Raw genomic sequence first — 15062 nt, 5'->3', positions numbered from 1 at the left:
ATCAGGAGAGAAATCTGCACAGATCAAGCAGCGTTTAAACAGCTCTAAACAAATATGTGGCTGGATTTTGATGTGAGAGACGACAGGAGATGCACATTTTCACTGGAGGAAGCGTTAGTATGGATTATGGAAAATATGGATATTTTAGCAACAGTTTGAAGTTAAAAACATCTTTATGATGGATTTGTTTCTTTCAAGCATGCAGCTTTTGTCTTCTGCAGATGTTAACTGATGGACTGGAGTGCTGTGGATTACTTGTGGATTATTGTGATGTTTTAATCAGCTGTTTGGACTCTCATTCTGACGGCACCCATTCACTGCAGCAAGTGATGCAATGACACATTTCTCCAAATCTGACGAAGAAACAAACTCTCAGATGACCTGAGGGTGAGCACAATTTCAGCAAACTTTCATTTTTTTTGGTGAACTGTTCCCTTTTAAGCTCTGAAGACATTGGATATTTTAGTCATTTTTCATATTTCAACTTTATTAAATTAAGATCTTTGGCTTAAGTAAAAATCTCATCGCTTTTTAGAATAAACAACTAAGACATCAAAAAGGTCTAATTTTTGAGTTTTCTTTCCTGTAGGAGGATATAACCATGCATTCCAGTGTTTCAGATAAATGTCAGCCGTAACACACTCACGTGTTGGGTGTGAAGCTCATGTCAGACACAGGTGGGGGCTGTGGAGGTGGAGCGCTTGATTTTGGAGTATCTTGAGATATCCGGGGTGGGACAGCTGACCGACTCGGAGGAGACAGAGGCTGCTCCTGGGCTCTCGGTGTCGGGCTGGCTGATCTGGGGGAGCGCCGCGGAGATGGAGACTGAGGTATGGACATGCATTTGGCCTGGGAGCTCGGCAGGACAGATGAGAGGAAAGCTGCTGATGATAGTCTCTCATTGTTTGGAGAGCTCCGTGGTTTAGGAATCAAAGTCATGCTTGAGCTCATGGACGTCCGAGCGGGTCCAGGCTGAGGAGGGCTCAGTAACGGAGCAGCCGTTGAAGCCGGGGGACTGAGGTTGTTGGGTTTGCTGATCTCACTGTCAGGTGTGTGGAAACTGGGCAGGGACTGGATGAAATGGCGAGGGCGCTCATAGTTAAAGGCACTGGGGGGGTACAGCGATGGCGAGAAGGTGGGCAGGTCAGCCACGTTCATGGCACTGCCTCTGGGCTCCGCTGGTTTACTCAGCTTGCTGGTGGGAAGGAATGGATGTGGGACACTGTTTTTAACCGCCTTTGCTGGAGGATCAGGTTTGCTCGTGGAGGAGAGCTCTGCAGCTTCAGTCACCTGTTTGCTCTCCGTGTCCACAGGTGACTCCGGCACCCTGTTGGAAAAATACATTTAACTTGGATTAGGTAGTTCAAAAAAGGAGTTCACACTGATGATTTGCAGTCAAGTGAATGAATCTAAACAAAAGGAATGTGGATATTAGGTCAATCCTGGTCCTGCAGAGTTTAGCTCCAGTTGGTCCCAGCCTGGAAGATCTTGAATATCTTGATTACAAGGTTAAAAAATAAATGCTCCAAAAGAGGGTTTTCACAGCGATGCCAAGGAAGAACCAGTTTTGGTTCCCCAAAGAACCTTTCAGTGAACAGTTCTTAAAAGAACCACTTTTTGTTAGTGTGAAGAACATTTTAATAATCTAAAGAGCCTTTTTCCACTGTAAAGAACCTTTTGTGGAATGAAAAAAAGGTTCAATTGATGGTAAAGGTACTTTGTGGAAGCACTGCCAAATAAAGAACCTTTATTTTTAAGAGTGTACTTGATTACTGCTCTAGCAGGACTGGACCTCCCTTCTTTAGGCAATGTTAAAAGTTAAGTACAGTTTAACCCGCTTGACTGGAAGCCTCCTACAGTAGAATACAGCAGTAAAGCAGGATCTCCTATACTAGCAAGCAGTGTTGTGTACCATTCAGAACTGAGATTACCATTCACTTCCGTTTGAACTGAACTCATAAATGCAACCAATTCTGCAGGTAAGCAGGTGGGGAGAATAATGAGGATGCTAAAGACTAGGCCAAGGGAGTGCGAGGTAAGTTTATCTATTACTAACTGGCCTCTGTTGCACAAACCGGAACCAAAGAAATTAATATAAGCCCAATAAGTAACACTTTGCATGAAAAACGTTAAGCGCCAGATTTACTAAAATATCATGAGACCAGAATGGCCAATGGGAGTGGAAAGTTTTGCAGCTGATTTACTGACAATGAGCAAATTAAAGAGCACAGACGCAGCCAGGTTTCCATAATGACCAACACAATCTTTCAAAAGCAGTGCAAAATTCATTTGCAAAGCTCAAACTGGGTTTAGACTTGCTTTTTGGCATTAATTAATGGTGCAAATACCAGTAAACTGACAAACGTAAATCTTAGTAAATCACATTTGCACGCTTCATTTAAATACTCTCCTCACATAAATGTTGCTTCTGCGAGGGAAACTGCTACAAATGCATATACAACAAGGTCAGCTGCAAAAATAACTGTCCATGTCTTTTCGTCACTAATTGTTCACGGCGTATCTTTAGTAAATCCTAACAGAATTAGTACGTTTCTGCATTACCAAATGGATGCGAAACTAAATGACTGATTTAGACAGGTCTCCTGAGCCCACCCCCAATCACATAGCTCCGCCCCAAACTCACGCTATTGGTCGACTCTCTGTTGTTGTGTCATGCTGGTTAGGCTGCTCAAACAAACAGCAATGTTATTGTAAGCCTGATTGATGGCTTCTCTCAACAAATCCATGCCTCACGGAGGGGAAACACGGCTAAATAACACAGTAGTTAGAACACTAATACATAGGCTATATAATACATATGTTTGCCTTTGTCTGTGTCTACAAATGCCTCTTATGTAAATGACCAATGGTCACACACACAAGCAACCTAAGAGCACATCTTAAATTTCTGAAATCATTACTTACTTAACATACAGACAACTACCAAGTACACATTTAACATTTGGAAACATTCAACAAGTAAATAATCTTTTTTACCCTTTAATGAACATGGCAGGGGTTCATAACTGCATACTGCTGGTGTTTCTGAGAGCCATGTGGCTAAAAAAAGTGTCATGAGGCCTGACTGACAGACGTGGCAGGTGCAGTTCATTTACAGCGACGCTGGCACTCGCTTACCCTGTTTGGAGGTCACTGTGAATAAAGGCCGAGCTCACTAAATGTCATTCACTTCAGTAACAGTTCAATAACGTATAACAATGTATATATTTGTGATGGTTAAAGCACCGCTCAGCATAACAGCAGGTGTATATTGATATTTATATTATTTTATAATTAAGCAGGATATAAATATACAATAGTATGTGAGCAAAGTGTTGAATGAAATAAAACAGGAATGGGACAACAACAAAAAATTAATGGTTGTGCAATTCAGATCAGCAGCTGCGGTCAGAAAGTGTTTGATTGTGGTAACTGTTTATAATGTTAGCACCATAACCTGGTGTCCAAAAATGGATAAAAAAATAAATGCAATTATCAGCATAACAACTTGAATATGAGAATGAGTTTTAGAATATCCTAATATTTGATATGTCCCTTTTACTTCAATGAGCGCAGCACTTGATCTGTATGAACACATCTGATCATGATCTGCAGCATAATTTAAGAATATATATAGAAGAGCATCTTGTGCTTCAGTGGAAGCAAAAACATCTGACTGTCTGTACAAAGGAGTTTGCAGTCAAAACTTTGACTTTTTGCAGGTTTACATTAAATTTTTCAGGCTTGTGCAGGATGAAAAAAACATAAAATTTTTCAGCCTTGTAAAGGATATTAAAAACGTATTTCTTTATCACAACACCAGATCATTAACACCACATATTAAATAGTTTCAAAACCAGCAATGCATCCTATACAAACACACAGCAGTGAGTGAAGGGTGAAAAAAGCGATGAACAGCGAGTCACACTGTATTATACAGGGGTCAGATTTACAGAATCTAGATTTTTATAAAGCAAAGAACATGTTTTAATTTACCTACTGAACACAAAATATGAAAGGACTGATCATGCATTAATAAAATGATTAAACAGATCAAAATCGCAGATGTATTGATTTTTGGGTCGCTCTGATTGCAATAAAGTGTAACAGATTATAATCCAGATTACAAATCTTGTGCTTACCTGCTCTTTCAAATTAGTTTGCTAGCCAGAAAGATCAACTGTATGTAAAGTTGGTTTGAAAGGTTGAAGGTGTAGAGCGATTCTCTGGCATCTGTTCTCTCAATGAGATACTGTCGGGCTGTTTATCTATAGAAAGCTATGTGAGTCATGAGCAGCAGACTCACGCCCCCACCATTCCTGAGGAACCACCCATTCATGGCACAATGGACAATGTATGCACACCGAATAATGAGAACATCTGAGCAAAAGTGAATAAATCTGTTAACTTGATTTATTCATGTCGTCAAGACTAAAGGTGAATGTTGCATGCCTCAACAGCCAACTGTCAATCAGCTACATGATAGTTTTACTTGTTGCAAGTTAAATGTGGGAATAGAGGGCACATGCACGCAATTTATAAGGATCACCATGTCACAGTAATAGATATTCCTGCTTGCAACCTACTTGAACCTACTGACTTTGACTACAAAAAGAAAAGAGGAATCTTCACAAAGATTGTTCAACAGACTGAAATAGCTTTTTTAAACTTTTATGAGCTCAAATCAGTCAGTGACACTACAACTCCAGGTCAATGTAATACAAATTTGACTAAATGTACATGTTTACTATTGTCATTTTACAGCTGCTTTACAGCAGAATTAAATTATGTTCGCATCACTGTTTTCTTGTTTATCACTGTAAAGTTGTTTTGAAACAATCTGTATTGTATTAAGAGCTATATAAATAAAGGTGACCTGGTTTACCTGGTTGTAATCATTATCCTCTGTTCCTATTCTGATTTACCAACCTTGGGTCTTTGAAGCAATCTGTATTCCTGAAACTTTAAAGACATTGCTGGATCCTTTTCATCCTCAGTAAATCTTTTATATTACTTATTGGCTCTGTATTTCTGTGGTTTGCTTCCCGTATTACAGACAGAACAGAACTGCTAGAATAGGGAACAGCTCCTATTTGTCTGCACCCATTATCTGTGGGGTACCTCAAGGTCCTGTATTGGGACCTATTTTATTTTCCTTATATCTTGTTATCAGTTGTTTGTTCTTAGTGTCTTAGTGTCATTATATAACACAATTTATCTGTGCGCAAGCCCAATGTTTAATTTAACTTGATTTACGTTTGACTTGAAATTTTTGATCACTAACACTTTTGATGAACCTGTACCTGTTATCCAATTAACTAACATTATAGTTGTTACAGTAGTCATGAATACATGTAAATATATTCAAAACAAGAAAGTTAATTTACAAATAAAATTTTAATATAGCTAATATGATATAATCAAATGAACATATTTAAACAGTATTAAATGTTATCTATATTACATAATTTAAAGAAACATTTTACAGTCATAAACATCCATTACACCTACACACACAAAACAAACAAAACAAAACGAGTGTCACTGTGCTGCACAAATAATCTGTTGTTTCCACTTGATCAAGCCACTCTCCTTTAAAACGTAACAGCCATGATGACGTTTTTTCACATGTCTTTGAATTTGCATTGCCTCTCCTATTGAGCTCTTTTGTAAGGAAGCATTCGAGTAGTTCAACAGTGATTGATTTGACTCACATTATTCTGCTTAACATTTTGGCAATGCCTGAAATGCTGATAAATGTCCTACCGTGCTACAGGGGCGGCAGTCTCTTCCTCAGAGCTGTCAGGCCATTCTGGAGGAGGAATTAGTGTGTCTTGTAGTAACAAGGGCTGGTCATCCGGCTCTAGTCCAGCTGAGCTCAGCGAGGAAGGCTCATCCTCCTCTCCCAACACCTCCTCTAGGTCTTCAAAGAACAAAATCATATGATTAAATACTGTATTCTTTTTATTTCCCTTACACTACTATTTGTTTGCAAAATGGTGACAGCAAAAATTCTAGATAAAAAAAAAGATTAGTTCATTGGTAGGAATCTGCTGCTTTCTGTTTCTGTATTACAAATATTATTGGAGGTGGAAAGTATTACCAAATTGGCTGAAATATTTAATGTACAAACACGCAAATGGCAGGGAAAAGGCTATGCATCATTTTATAAAATAGCAGGTCTTATGACAAAAGTAATGTAAAATTAATAACTTAACTAAGACATGCATACATTAATTTAGATTTATTTGTGCCATGTAAGCATGCATAAAATCAAACAAGAAGGTTACCTGTATATACTTCAAGCATGGCACTACATGTTACTGTTCCAAACTGATTTGATGCTGTGCATTTAAATATTCCAGAATCTTCTGGATACGCCTCTGTGATCACGAGGGTGCACAATTCCTCTATAATAAAACAAAGAAGCGTTAAAAGTCTAGTAAGTCTATCCCTTCATGCACCATCTTTTCAGATAAATGTTTACTCACCAGGAACAGAAGCTGAACTTGCTTCTGAAAAAGGCAAAAAAATACAGTAAGAAACCGTTTTAGTTCATTGGCTTGCAATGAAACTTGTAAGGTGGTCTTATGTCTATTATTGTTTTGAAAAGAAATAGTTAAAATTAAATTTCTTGAAAATTTTAACCTATATGCCGGTAATTTTTGCATATTTTGTATCCATTAAAAAAATGATCTTCATGGAACATAATCTTTACTTAATATCCTAATGATTTTTGGCATAAAAGAAAAATGGATAATTTTGACCCATGCAATGTATTGTTGGCTATTGCTACAAATATACCCCAGCGACTTAACACTGCTTTTGTGCTGCAGGGACACAAATGTCACTGATACCAACACATCAGTTTTTGCATCTTTTTTTTAAATTCTGAATGCAAACTTCAAACTTGATCTTCACACAAAGCTATTGTATGGCTTTATATGATTTGGAATATAGTACATTTTCATTTTGGGGTGAGCTATTCCTTTAAACGAAATGTAAAGTAATGCTGTAATCAGCCTGAGCCCTCACTCACTCTTTCTAAGAATCCGGAAGTCTGCCGAGTCGATGATCTGCTCGTTCTCTCTGAACCAGGAGATCTGCAGCGGAGGCGTTCCTCTGATCCTGCACTCCAGGACCACCAGCTGCCCCTTCAGCGTACTCACGTCATGAAGACCCTGTGAAGACACAACCACACCAATAACAGCCTGGCACTGGTCCACTCAGTTTAAGGTGTACGGCATGTTATTGTTGCTTTACCTTGACAAATGTCGGAGACACTCCAACATTCCCTGAACCCTGGTTTGTGTTCTGAACCTGCACAGAAACACAGATCAACAATGTGTGTTTAGGCTGGAAGTAACATGCACATAGCACACACGGCTCACAACTCACTGCTCTTGGTTTAGTAAAAATGGTGGATGTGTGTGAGATTGAAAAAAAAAAGTGCTTTATCACTTTTTAAATACCTACACGTCACTCAAGTTTAATGCTTGAATGCGGTAAAAAAAATCATCCACTGTAATTCATACTTGCACAGTCAGATAAAGACACAGATGAGTATTGCCTCAGTGACAGCTTTTGTACCTTTTTTTTCTGAGAGTATTTATGAATAGCACCATAGCAAAACTGACCTCTTAGGTCATTAACTGTTAAATGCATCATTTCTTTATGCATCTGATCATACATAAGCAGAGTTCTCCACATCAGAAACCCATGACTGGCAGATCAACATGACAGGAAGAACAGTTGAGTAGCATAAATGAAAATAAATTAAATGTGGAGTGTGTTCATGAGGATGCATGTAACTTTGTGAAAAAAGGTTTGTGATTTGGAGGCCCAATTCTATGTTGCATAACTTGCCTACTTTTCAGATCCTGATGAAAAACGTATGTATTTTTTGTTCTTACCATTTGAGGACTGATGCAGACAGGCTGTACTAAACTGGAGTGCCTCTGCTGTATTGAGGTCGAGGATGAGGATGATGACGAGGAGGAGGATGTGTCTCGGGAGCACGATGATATAGTTAGGGACATAGTTGAGGTTTTTTTCTGAATCCTGAAAGAGTTAGAACACAACTGCATTATTTAATTAATTTCATTACATTTATAATAAATGCCATTGCTATTTAGTGGCACATTTGCGTGTCATTTCATTCACAAAAGAAGAACTTCTGGTCTGTAACTGAAACTGGACGCTTTTTTTCGAGATCTGCTGAAGCGTTCAAATTTAAATAATAATGAAAGCACGGTGTGTCTCTTACTGTGCCATGTTTCCAGTATGTCAGAAGAGTGTTGGTGAGCCCAGTAGGAGGCACTAGAAAACATTCAAGAAAACAGAAATACTGAGTTTACACATCAATGTATCGTCACGAGCCGCAGGGTTTAATTTGGATTTGTCTGTGCATGTTTTTTTACTCTCATAGATTTTGTTACCATTGCCATGCATTATATGACTGATAGACTGCAACGGTTAAAGTTAAAAATCATCAAATGTGTTCTACTGAAGAAACAAAGTCACCTACATCTTGGATGCCCTGGGGGTAAGCAGATAAACATCAAACTTTCATTTTTAGATGAACTATCCCTTTAAGGACAATAGAATGGCATGAGTTGTTCATCATGTTCATTTCTTTAAATAAAGGTGACCCTGTCTGTGAAATCCAGGCTAAAGTCTCAAACTCTAATTATGAGATAGCAAGCATCAAAGTTGGCTTTTAACCATTAATTCCACTATGATTTCAAATTTGACATGACCTTACTCGGTCAGTATTAAAGGTATCAAGGTTATATTTTCAAAGAGTGTTTTTTACCTTATAAAGGATGATTTTAATTAGAAAACAGTAAATCACAAAAAACGACTTCAGCTGGAGTCACACATTTGCTTTACGTACAATCTTGTCTTAATGCACTTATAACATTAGTGGTGAAATCTGTCGTATCTGTTCTTGAAGTCTCACACACCTTTAATACCATTATAATAAAATCTGAGGGCAAGAGTTACAATAAAGTTGGAAGTGAGCACCACTGAATCCTCTTCTCTTTTCTGCATTCTCAAACTCTTCTGCTTTAATATTCTTGAGCAAGATTTGTAAACAGATTGTTGACTTTAGGTGACTTTATCCATAGCAATGCAACGAGTCTAACCCCTGTGCTCGAAACCTGAGCAGCTGCCTGGGCTAATTTGGTTGTGCCTTCAGTGTGTTACATTTAGAAACACATGGTGTAGGATAAATCTTTCACCCTGCATTGGACTCGAAAGTGCCATCTCAAATAATAAAATAGAAAGAGGTTTTTTTTATTATTAAACAAATAATCAGAAATATCCCTCGTCACTGTATCAGTTTGACGTCATATTGATCACAAATCACCTTGTGTTTGTATAGTGCTTTCACTGTAGAGTCATTCTACCTTAAAAATAAAGGTTCAAGTGCAAATAAAAAAGCATTTACAGCCTGATGTCATAGAAGAAGAAAAAACCCATTAATCCCACTATTTAGAAAATCACCTATGTAATGATGCGGTAAATAATCAAAAAGCAACTATGTGATGAAACATCAAGAACTCCAAAGAACCATATAGCAACTCCATAACCCATACAGACAGATAAGAGCAAGAACACCTGCTTACACTGCGTATGATCAACATATGTAACTCTGCATCAAAGGTTGCATTCAAATACACTTTGTCTTTTTAGTACTGGATCACGATACAGTTTTCTAAATATTGTAAAAAAAAAAAAAAAAAAATCTAGGATATAGCTTTTAGAAGAGTGGAATGGAAGAGTAGCACCTATGAGCAGATGTTTCACTATCAGCATTAATGCCAGATATATTTTTGGCACAGCCATGTAATGTCTAAACATAAGCAGGAATACAAGGTCCTCTTGCAGCAACTCAGCATATATATCTAAAATGACAGCAGAACAGCCTATAGGCTGAACACAGACAATACCCTCCGTCAAAGCAACTAATCTGCCACCTCTCAGGCTAAGAAAACCCATTTCTTTGCATGGGTCCCACCAGTGCACCTGTTTCACAAGCTGGAGCCTTACCGGTGTATCCTCTTAGTGTGGAGGGGACAATGAATTCCCCTGGGCTGACAACACCAAGGCTGAAGGTAGTTAGGAAGACCAGCTTGTTGCACTCTTCCCCTCTCAAAGAGAGTGCACTGCAAGGCTTGTTTGCCCCCCTCTTTGACTGGAAGTCTTCTACCTGGTAAAAGAAATGGAGAAGTGGGGACAGGCACTCAGACTGGGCTATTGCTAAAGAGATTCACCAGCTTGACTGCAGGTTGTCTGGGTAGGTATAAGGTGCATCTCACATTACAGTCTGTCCATCGCACACAGCTGACTCCACAGTAAACGGGAGAACCAAACACTCGGGTGTCAAATATAGACCACACTCATGCACTCGGCCTCAGGGATGGAAATAGCTTGTGCAAGAAACTCATCTATTAATCATTGTCCAGGGAGATTGGTAAGCTTAGTAAGTTACCACTAGTATTACCAATTACGAAAGAAAAAATATAATGTGGTATCAGAACTTCATTGATCCCCATTTAATCACTTTGTATGTTCCAGTCATCCATGCATGTGCACATCAGTACCAGTGTTGGGCTAGTTACTCAAAAACATGTAATATTACTCATTAGTCACTCCTTTCAAAAGTAATATTATTACTTTAATTATTAATTTCTGGCAACAGTAATAAGTTACACTACTTTTCTTTCATGCCTCACATAAGTTGCATATCTTCCCCACAAAATTCTTCTGAAATGTTACTAACAATATATTTCTGCCTCATCATTTCACCAAAATCCACATTGCATCGCCGTCAGAAGTTATTACAGACACTCAAAGTAACGTTTAAGTTAAAGTGTTGTATTAACCTCATTAATTGTCATGTGTAGCTTGAAGCTAATTGTAGCTATAATTTCTCTGTTATACCCAAACACGATTATATTCCACGATGTATTTTATCAAAATAAATCATATAAGTTCATAAGAAAATGTTTCATTTTCTAAAAAGGTTTTATATAATGTATATCAGGATCAGAGGGATGAGGGCAAGCCATGTAACACCAGAGTAAAGTAATGCCACGTACACAACAGTGTTCAGATCTTCTTTTCTCCTCACAATATCAATGTAACGGCAATATTTCCATCCGCTGAATGAAAGCTTTTTCATATTCCGAGCTCGCCTGATGCTCTGGTGACTTCATGTGCTTTTGCAAGTTATGAAAATTATGCATGAATTAATTATTGTATTGTTGGACTTCAAATCAGTAGGGGTTGATGCATCAAAAATAACTAAGCAACTAGCTGTTTTATGGATAGTACCTGTAATATTATTACTGAAATCTTATTATTTATTAGTTACACTACCAGTTACTGCACAAAGTAATATTATTACTTTAACTAGTTACTAGAAAATAAGTTACTGCCCAACACTGACCACTACAGAATTTCCCAATGTATATGACTGATAAGTAAATAAAAAATAACTAATCAGTCATTGTGCACCTCGAGTCCTACACAAGACTGTTTGCTGGAAGACTGCCCCAGCGCTCCTGGCTGCATCCGCTGCAGCTTCTCTCGTGGCAGAGGTATCCAGTGCATTGACACCTGTCTCCTGCTCGCCGGTCTGTCCTCTGCCTGGATCTCTCTGTCATGTCCCCTGTACTGGAGGTTTGGATCCTTCCTCCTGCTGGTCTTTAGGTGTCAGGAGCCTCAATAAAGTAGTGAGGGGGATTACTGTTACACCTCCACCAGACTGACAATCTCATTTCACTTACATCTGCTCACTCTCCCTGGACTGCAGATCATCAGCCCTATTCACACGGGACTAGTATTACCTGGTGACCTCTAGTCATCTCGATCTTAATCCTGTGGGAATCGGCTATGTCTGTCATTTGTAATTTCACTGCAGAACAGATGATGGCACCGATGCGTAACTTGCTCTTAAAATACTCCCTCATTTTTGTTCATAATACATCTTTCAAATCTGTAAAGATGCTACGTTTATTTGTGTGCGCTCACAATAACAACAAAACGTTGTGCTTTTGTAAAATAATGAAAGCAAACAGGGTTTTCTGCTGTCTCGGTCTCTGTGAACTTGAGCGCGAAACTCCGAAACTCTGTGTATACTTGCCTTACAGACATGACAAATATATCTATAGAGAGCGAAATGTCTACTTTCAAATAAACCAATTCAAATAGAAAACAAATATTCTCAGGTTATGTAATCCGTATGAAACATGCATACAGGAGCATCCTCTACTGTGGAGATGACGAGTCAGTGTCGCCGACTTCATCTCTTAAACCAAAAACAAAGAATGCGCTAGTTTATCAATAAATTATTAAAACGTTAATGCAGTCTCCTTGCTGTTTTTCCTTAACACATTCATAATTATTATATCTGCCGGTGCGCTGTGGCAAGCCTTTTTTTGCGTGCGCTTGAGCTCTTATTGGGCTATGTATTAAGGCTCATTATGATGATTTATATGGTTTATTAATAAGCGTGCGACTAATAGTCGACTAATGCTTAAAATGAATAGTCGACCAGAAAAATCAGGTTTAATAATCGTATTGTTCCATGTTCGTTTGTATACTGCTCGTAAGGTTTATGCGCATAGTCCAAGTCTTCTTCCCCGTTTTTAGTGTATCTCTATGGCAGAATTATAGTGCCACATACTGGTCTGGCATTATATACTACATCGTTTTGTGTCGGTTTCGTGTGGATGCAGATATTTCTTGAGACGAGGGGGAAAAAAGGATCGGATAGGGAAAGCTCTGGCTTCGTGTGGAGGTATAGGCCTATATATTTTTCACTAGGGTTTACAGGCAGCATTTGAATACAAAGGTTTAAAAAAAAACCTCTGAGGCAGCATCTAGCAATAAAACAAAACAAATCAGAGAGCTTTGACAACTGTGCAAAAAAAATAAAAAATTACTTCAATTGCATGCTGTGAACTCTTTAGTTACCATTAAACCTAATTTGTTCCACCTGTGTTTTGCCCTTGCTGGTTTCAGTAAACTGTGTTCTGATTGAGCCTACCCCAATTCTAGAAAGGTTTAGTGTTATTTCTCTGTTGCCATTTGCCCTTCTTTATGTTTATTTGTGGAAGCTTGGCTTCCTCTCTTGTTTCTATTTGAAGACTAAGATCAAGTAAAGACTGCAAGCTTTGAGTCATCTGAGCCTCCTTGTTTGTCCTTCCTTCTGGTTTTGCAGACTGTCATCTAGAGCCCGACCGATATATATCGTTTTGCTGATTTTATCTTCCGATATGAGCCTGTCGCAGATATATCGATATCGGCAAATATGCCGCCGATATGAACATTTTTCAAAGCTGTGCTTCCTGCATAAACCTGCCCCTGTTGGATTGGCAGTAGCTTGTTGCCCTAAACAGTTACCTTGTTTATTTTCTTAATTCAAGTTATATACAGTAGTCTATTGTTCTATTTGAGTTTTAAAGTTATTTATAATAAGTGAAGTGAAGTTTACTGTTAAGTGCACTGATGTCAGACTCATTTTGGATAATAAAGTTTATTGTTAAATTGTTAAATACCCTGCCTCCATTACATATTTTTGTCACATCATTATAAGTGTTTGATCACCACATTTGAGTTATCATTGCTAAAAATGTGTTTAAGTATATATATATTCTGTTTATGTATATACTGTATTCTAGCCTATATACAGTACCAGCCATGGGATGAATGGGAAGTGTGTCCAAATTTTGACTGGTAATGTACTATAATATACACATAAAGAATATCGGCCGATATATCGATATCAGACTTTTTTACTCCCTAATATCGGTATCGGTATCGGCCCCCAAAAACCCATATCGGCCGGGCTCTACTGTCATCCACAGTAGACCAGAGGGAGAGAAGTAGTTTCCCTGACTGGGAGACCTCAGGCTCTCATCACTACACCTCACACCAGAGACCAGCGTTTATTCCCCTGCCAGTCAACATTTACAGCAAGACTGAACCATGGAAGTGGAAGAATTGACTCCTCCCTCCGATGTGAAACGCATCCTAGCTATGCTTTCTGGTCAAGCCACTGCCGTTCTCCACTGTCTAAGTGACCAGTCGATATTTTAAGCCTCTCCTGTCGTTCAAACCCAGTTTCAAGGTACCCCTGAGCTGAGTCCACCAGCATAGTAACCTCATAGGAAAAGACCCGGCCCCTGATGTAGCACCTTTGACCGATGTAAGTAACCACATCAGAGATGGTCAAAGTGAATGTCGTTGTAAGACTCGACTGCCTTATGTTCACACCTCCACTGGTTCTGCTGAATCTCCACCGCTGACCAGTGTTCTGAGCAGCCTATGAAGGACATTATCACAGGCCAAAACAGAAAGAGATCCCACATGAAAAAATACTATAGTCATTTATAGTAAATGCTATAGTGTTTTTGAACCATACTATAGTAAAGTACTTGAATTAATACCGTATTTTTAACAGTATTTTACTGTAAAATTACATTAAATGTAATTACATTTATTCACCGAATATAGTATGGAAACTTACTGTTAACCAGTTAACAGGTTTTTACTGTAGCATTTTTACAGTCTTTTACTGTTAAAATCACAATCATTTTTTACAGTGTATAGTTGCTGTGGTAATATAACAACTATAGTAATATAAACAAATTACTTTACCCAATACTGTGCTCAGTTTTCTACAACTATAGGGTATATTATACTACAATACACTACAGTTTACTGTAGTAAACACTAAAGTATCCTACAGTATTTATTTATTACAGTTTATCATATATGGGTCCAAAATATTTTATTGTACTTTTCTTTTTGTAATATTTCATTCATTGTATTTATAAAAGCCATAAAGAGTAATTTACCTAATTCTACAACATTATTATTATTATTTTTTTAAATAACTTTTTTCTTATAAAAATGTGTGTCAATTAAATCTTGCGTCAACTCTGTTACCTTACCATACTTTGCCTTTAAATTAGTGGAATTATCTCCCAAGATACAGGAAATGATGTCACTTTCCCTCACTGTTAAGATCTGAAGCACTGAAAAGC

At 38.1% G+C, this 15062-nt stretch overlaps 1 protein-coding gene across 1 annotated transcript in view; it reads right to left on the bottom strand.

The window, feature by feature from the left end:
* The window catches only part of LOC107724544 (myotilin-like), a 23455-nt gene extending 13116 nt beyond the window's left edge, over positions 1-10339 (bottom strand). Inside the window, exons 1-9 of the mRNA XM_016533528.1 lie at positions 10057-10339; positions 8267-8319; positions 7914-8061; positions 7264-7320; positions 7040-7181; positions 6492-6515; positions 6291-6410; positions 5767-5923; positions 647-1327 (exon numbers count right to left, since the gene is read on the bottom strand). Of these exons, the coding sequence (XP_016389014.1) occupies positions 647-1327; positions 5767-5923; positions 6291-6410; positions 6492-6515; positions 7040-7181; positions 7264-7320; positions 7914-8061; positions 8267-8274 (1337 nt within the window). The 5' untranslated portion in view covers positions 8275-8319; positions 10057-10339. The remainder of the gene's footprint in view (positions 1-646; positions 1328-5766; positions 5924-6290; positions 6411-6491; positions 6516-7039; positions 7182-7263; positions 7321-7913; positions 8062-8266; positions 8320-10056) is intronic.
* Positions 10340-15062: the final 4723 nt, after the last annotated feature.

The sequence above is a fragment of the Sinocyclocheilus rhinocerous genome, unplaced genomic scaffold (assembly GCF_001515625.1).
Source record: "Sinocyclocheilus rhinocerous isolate Xijiao unplaced genomic scaffold, SAMN03320098_v1.1 scaffold1597, whole genome shotgun sequence".
Lineage (NCBI taxonomy): Eukaryota > Metazoa > Chordata > Actinopteri > Cypriniformes > Cyprinidae > Sinocyclocheilus > Sinocyclocheilus rhinocerous.
This window is presented reverse-complemented; position numbering and strand designations above follow the sequence as displayed.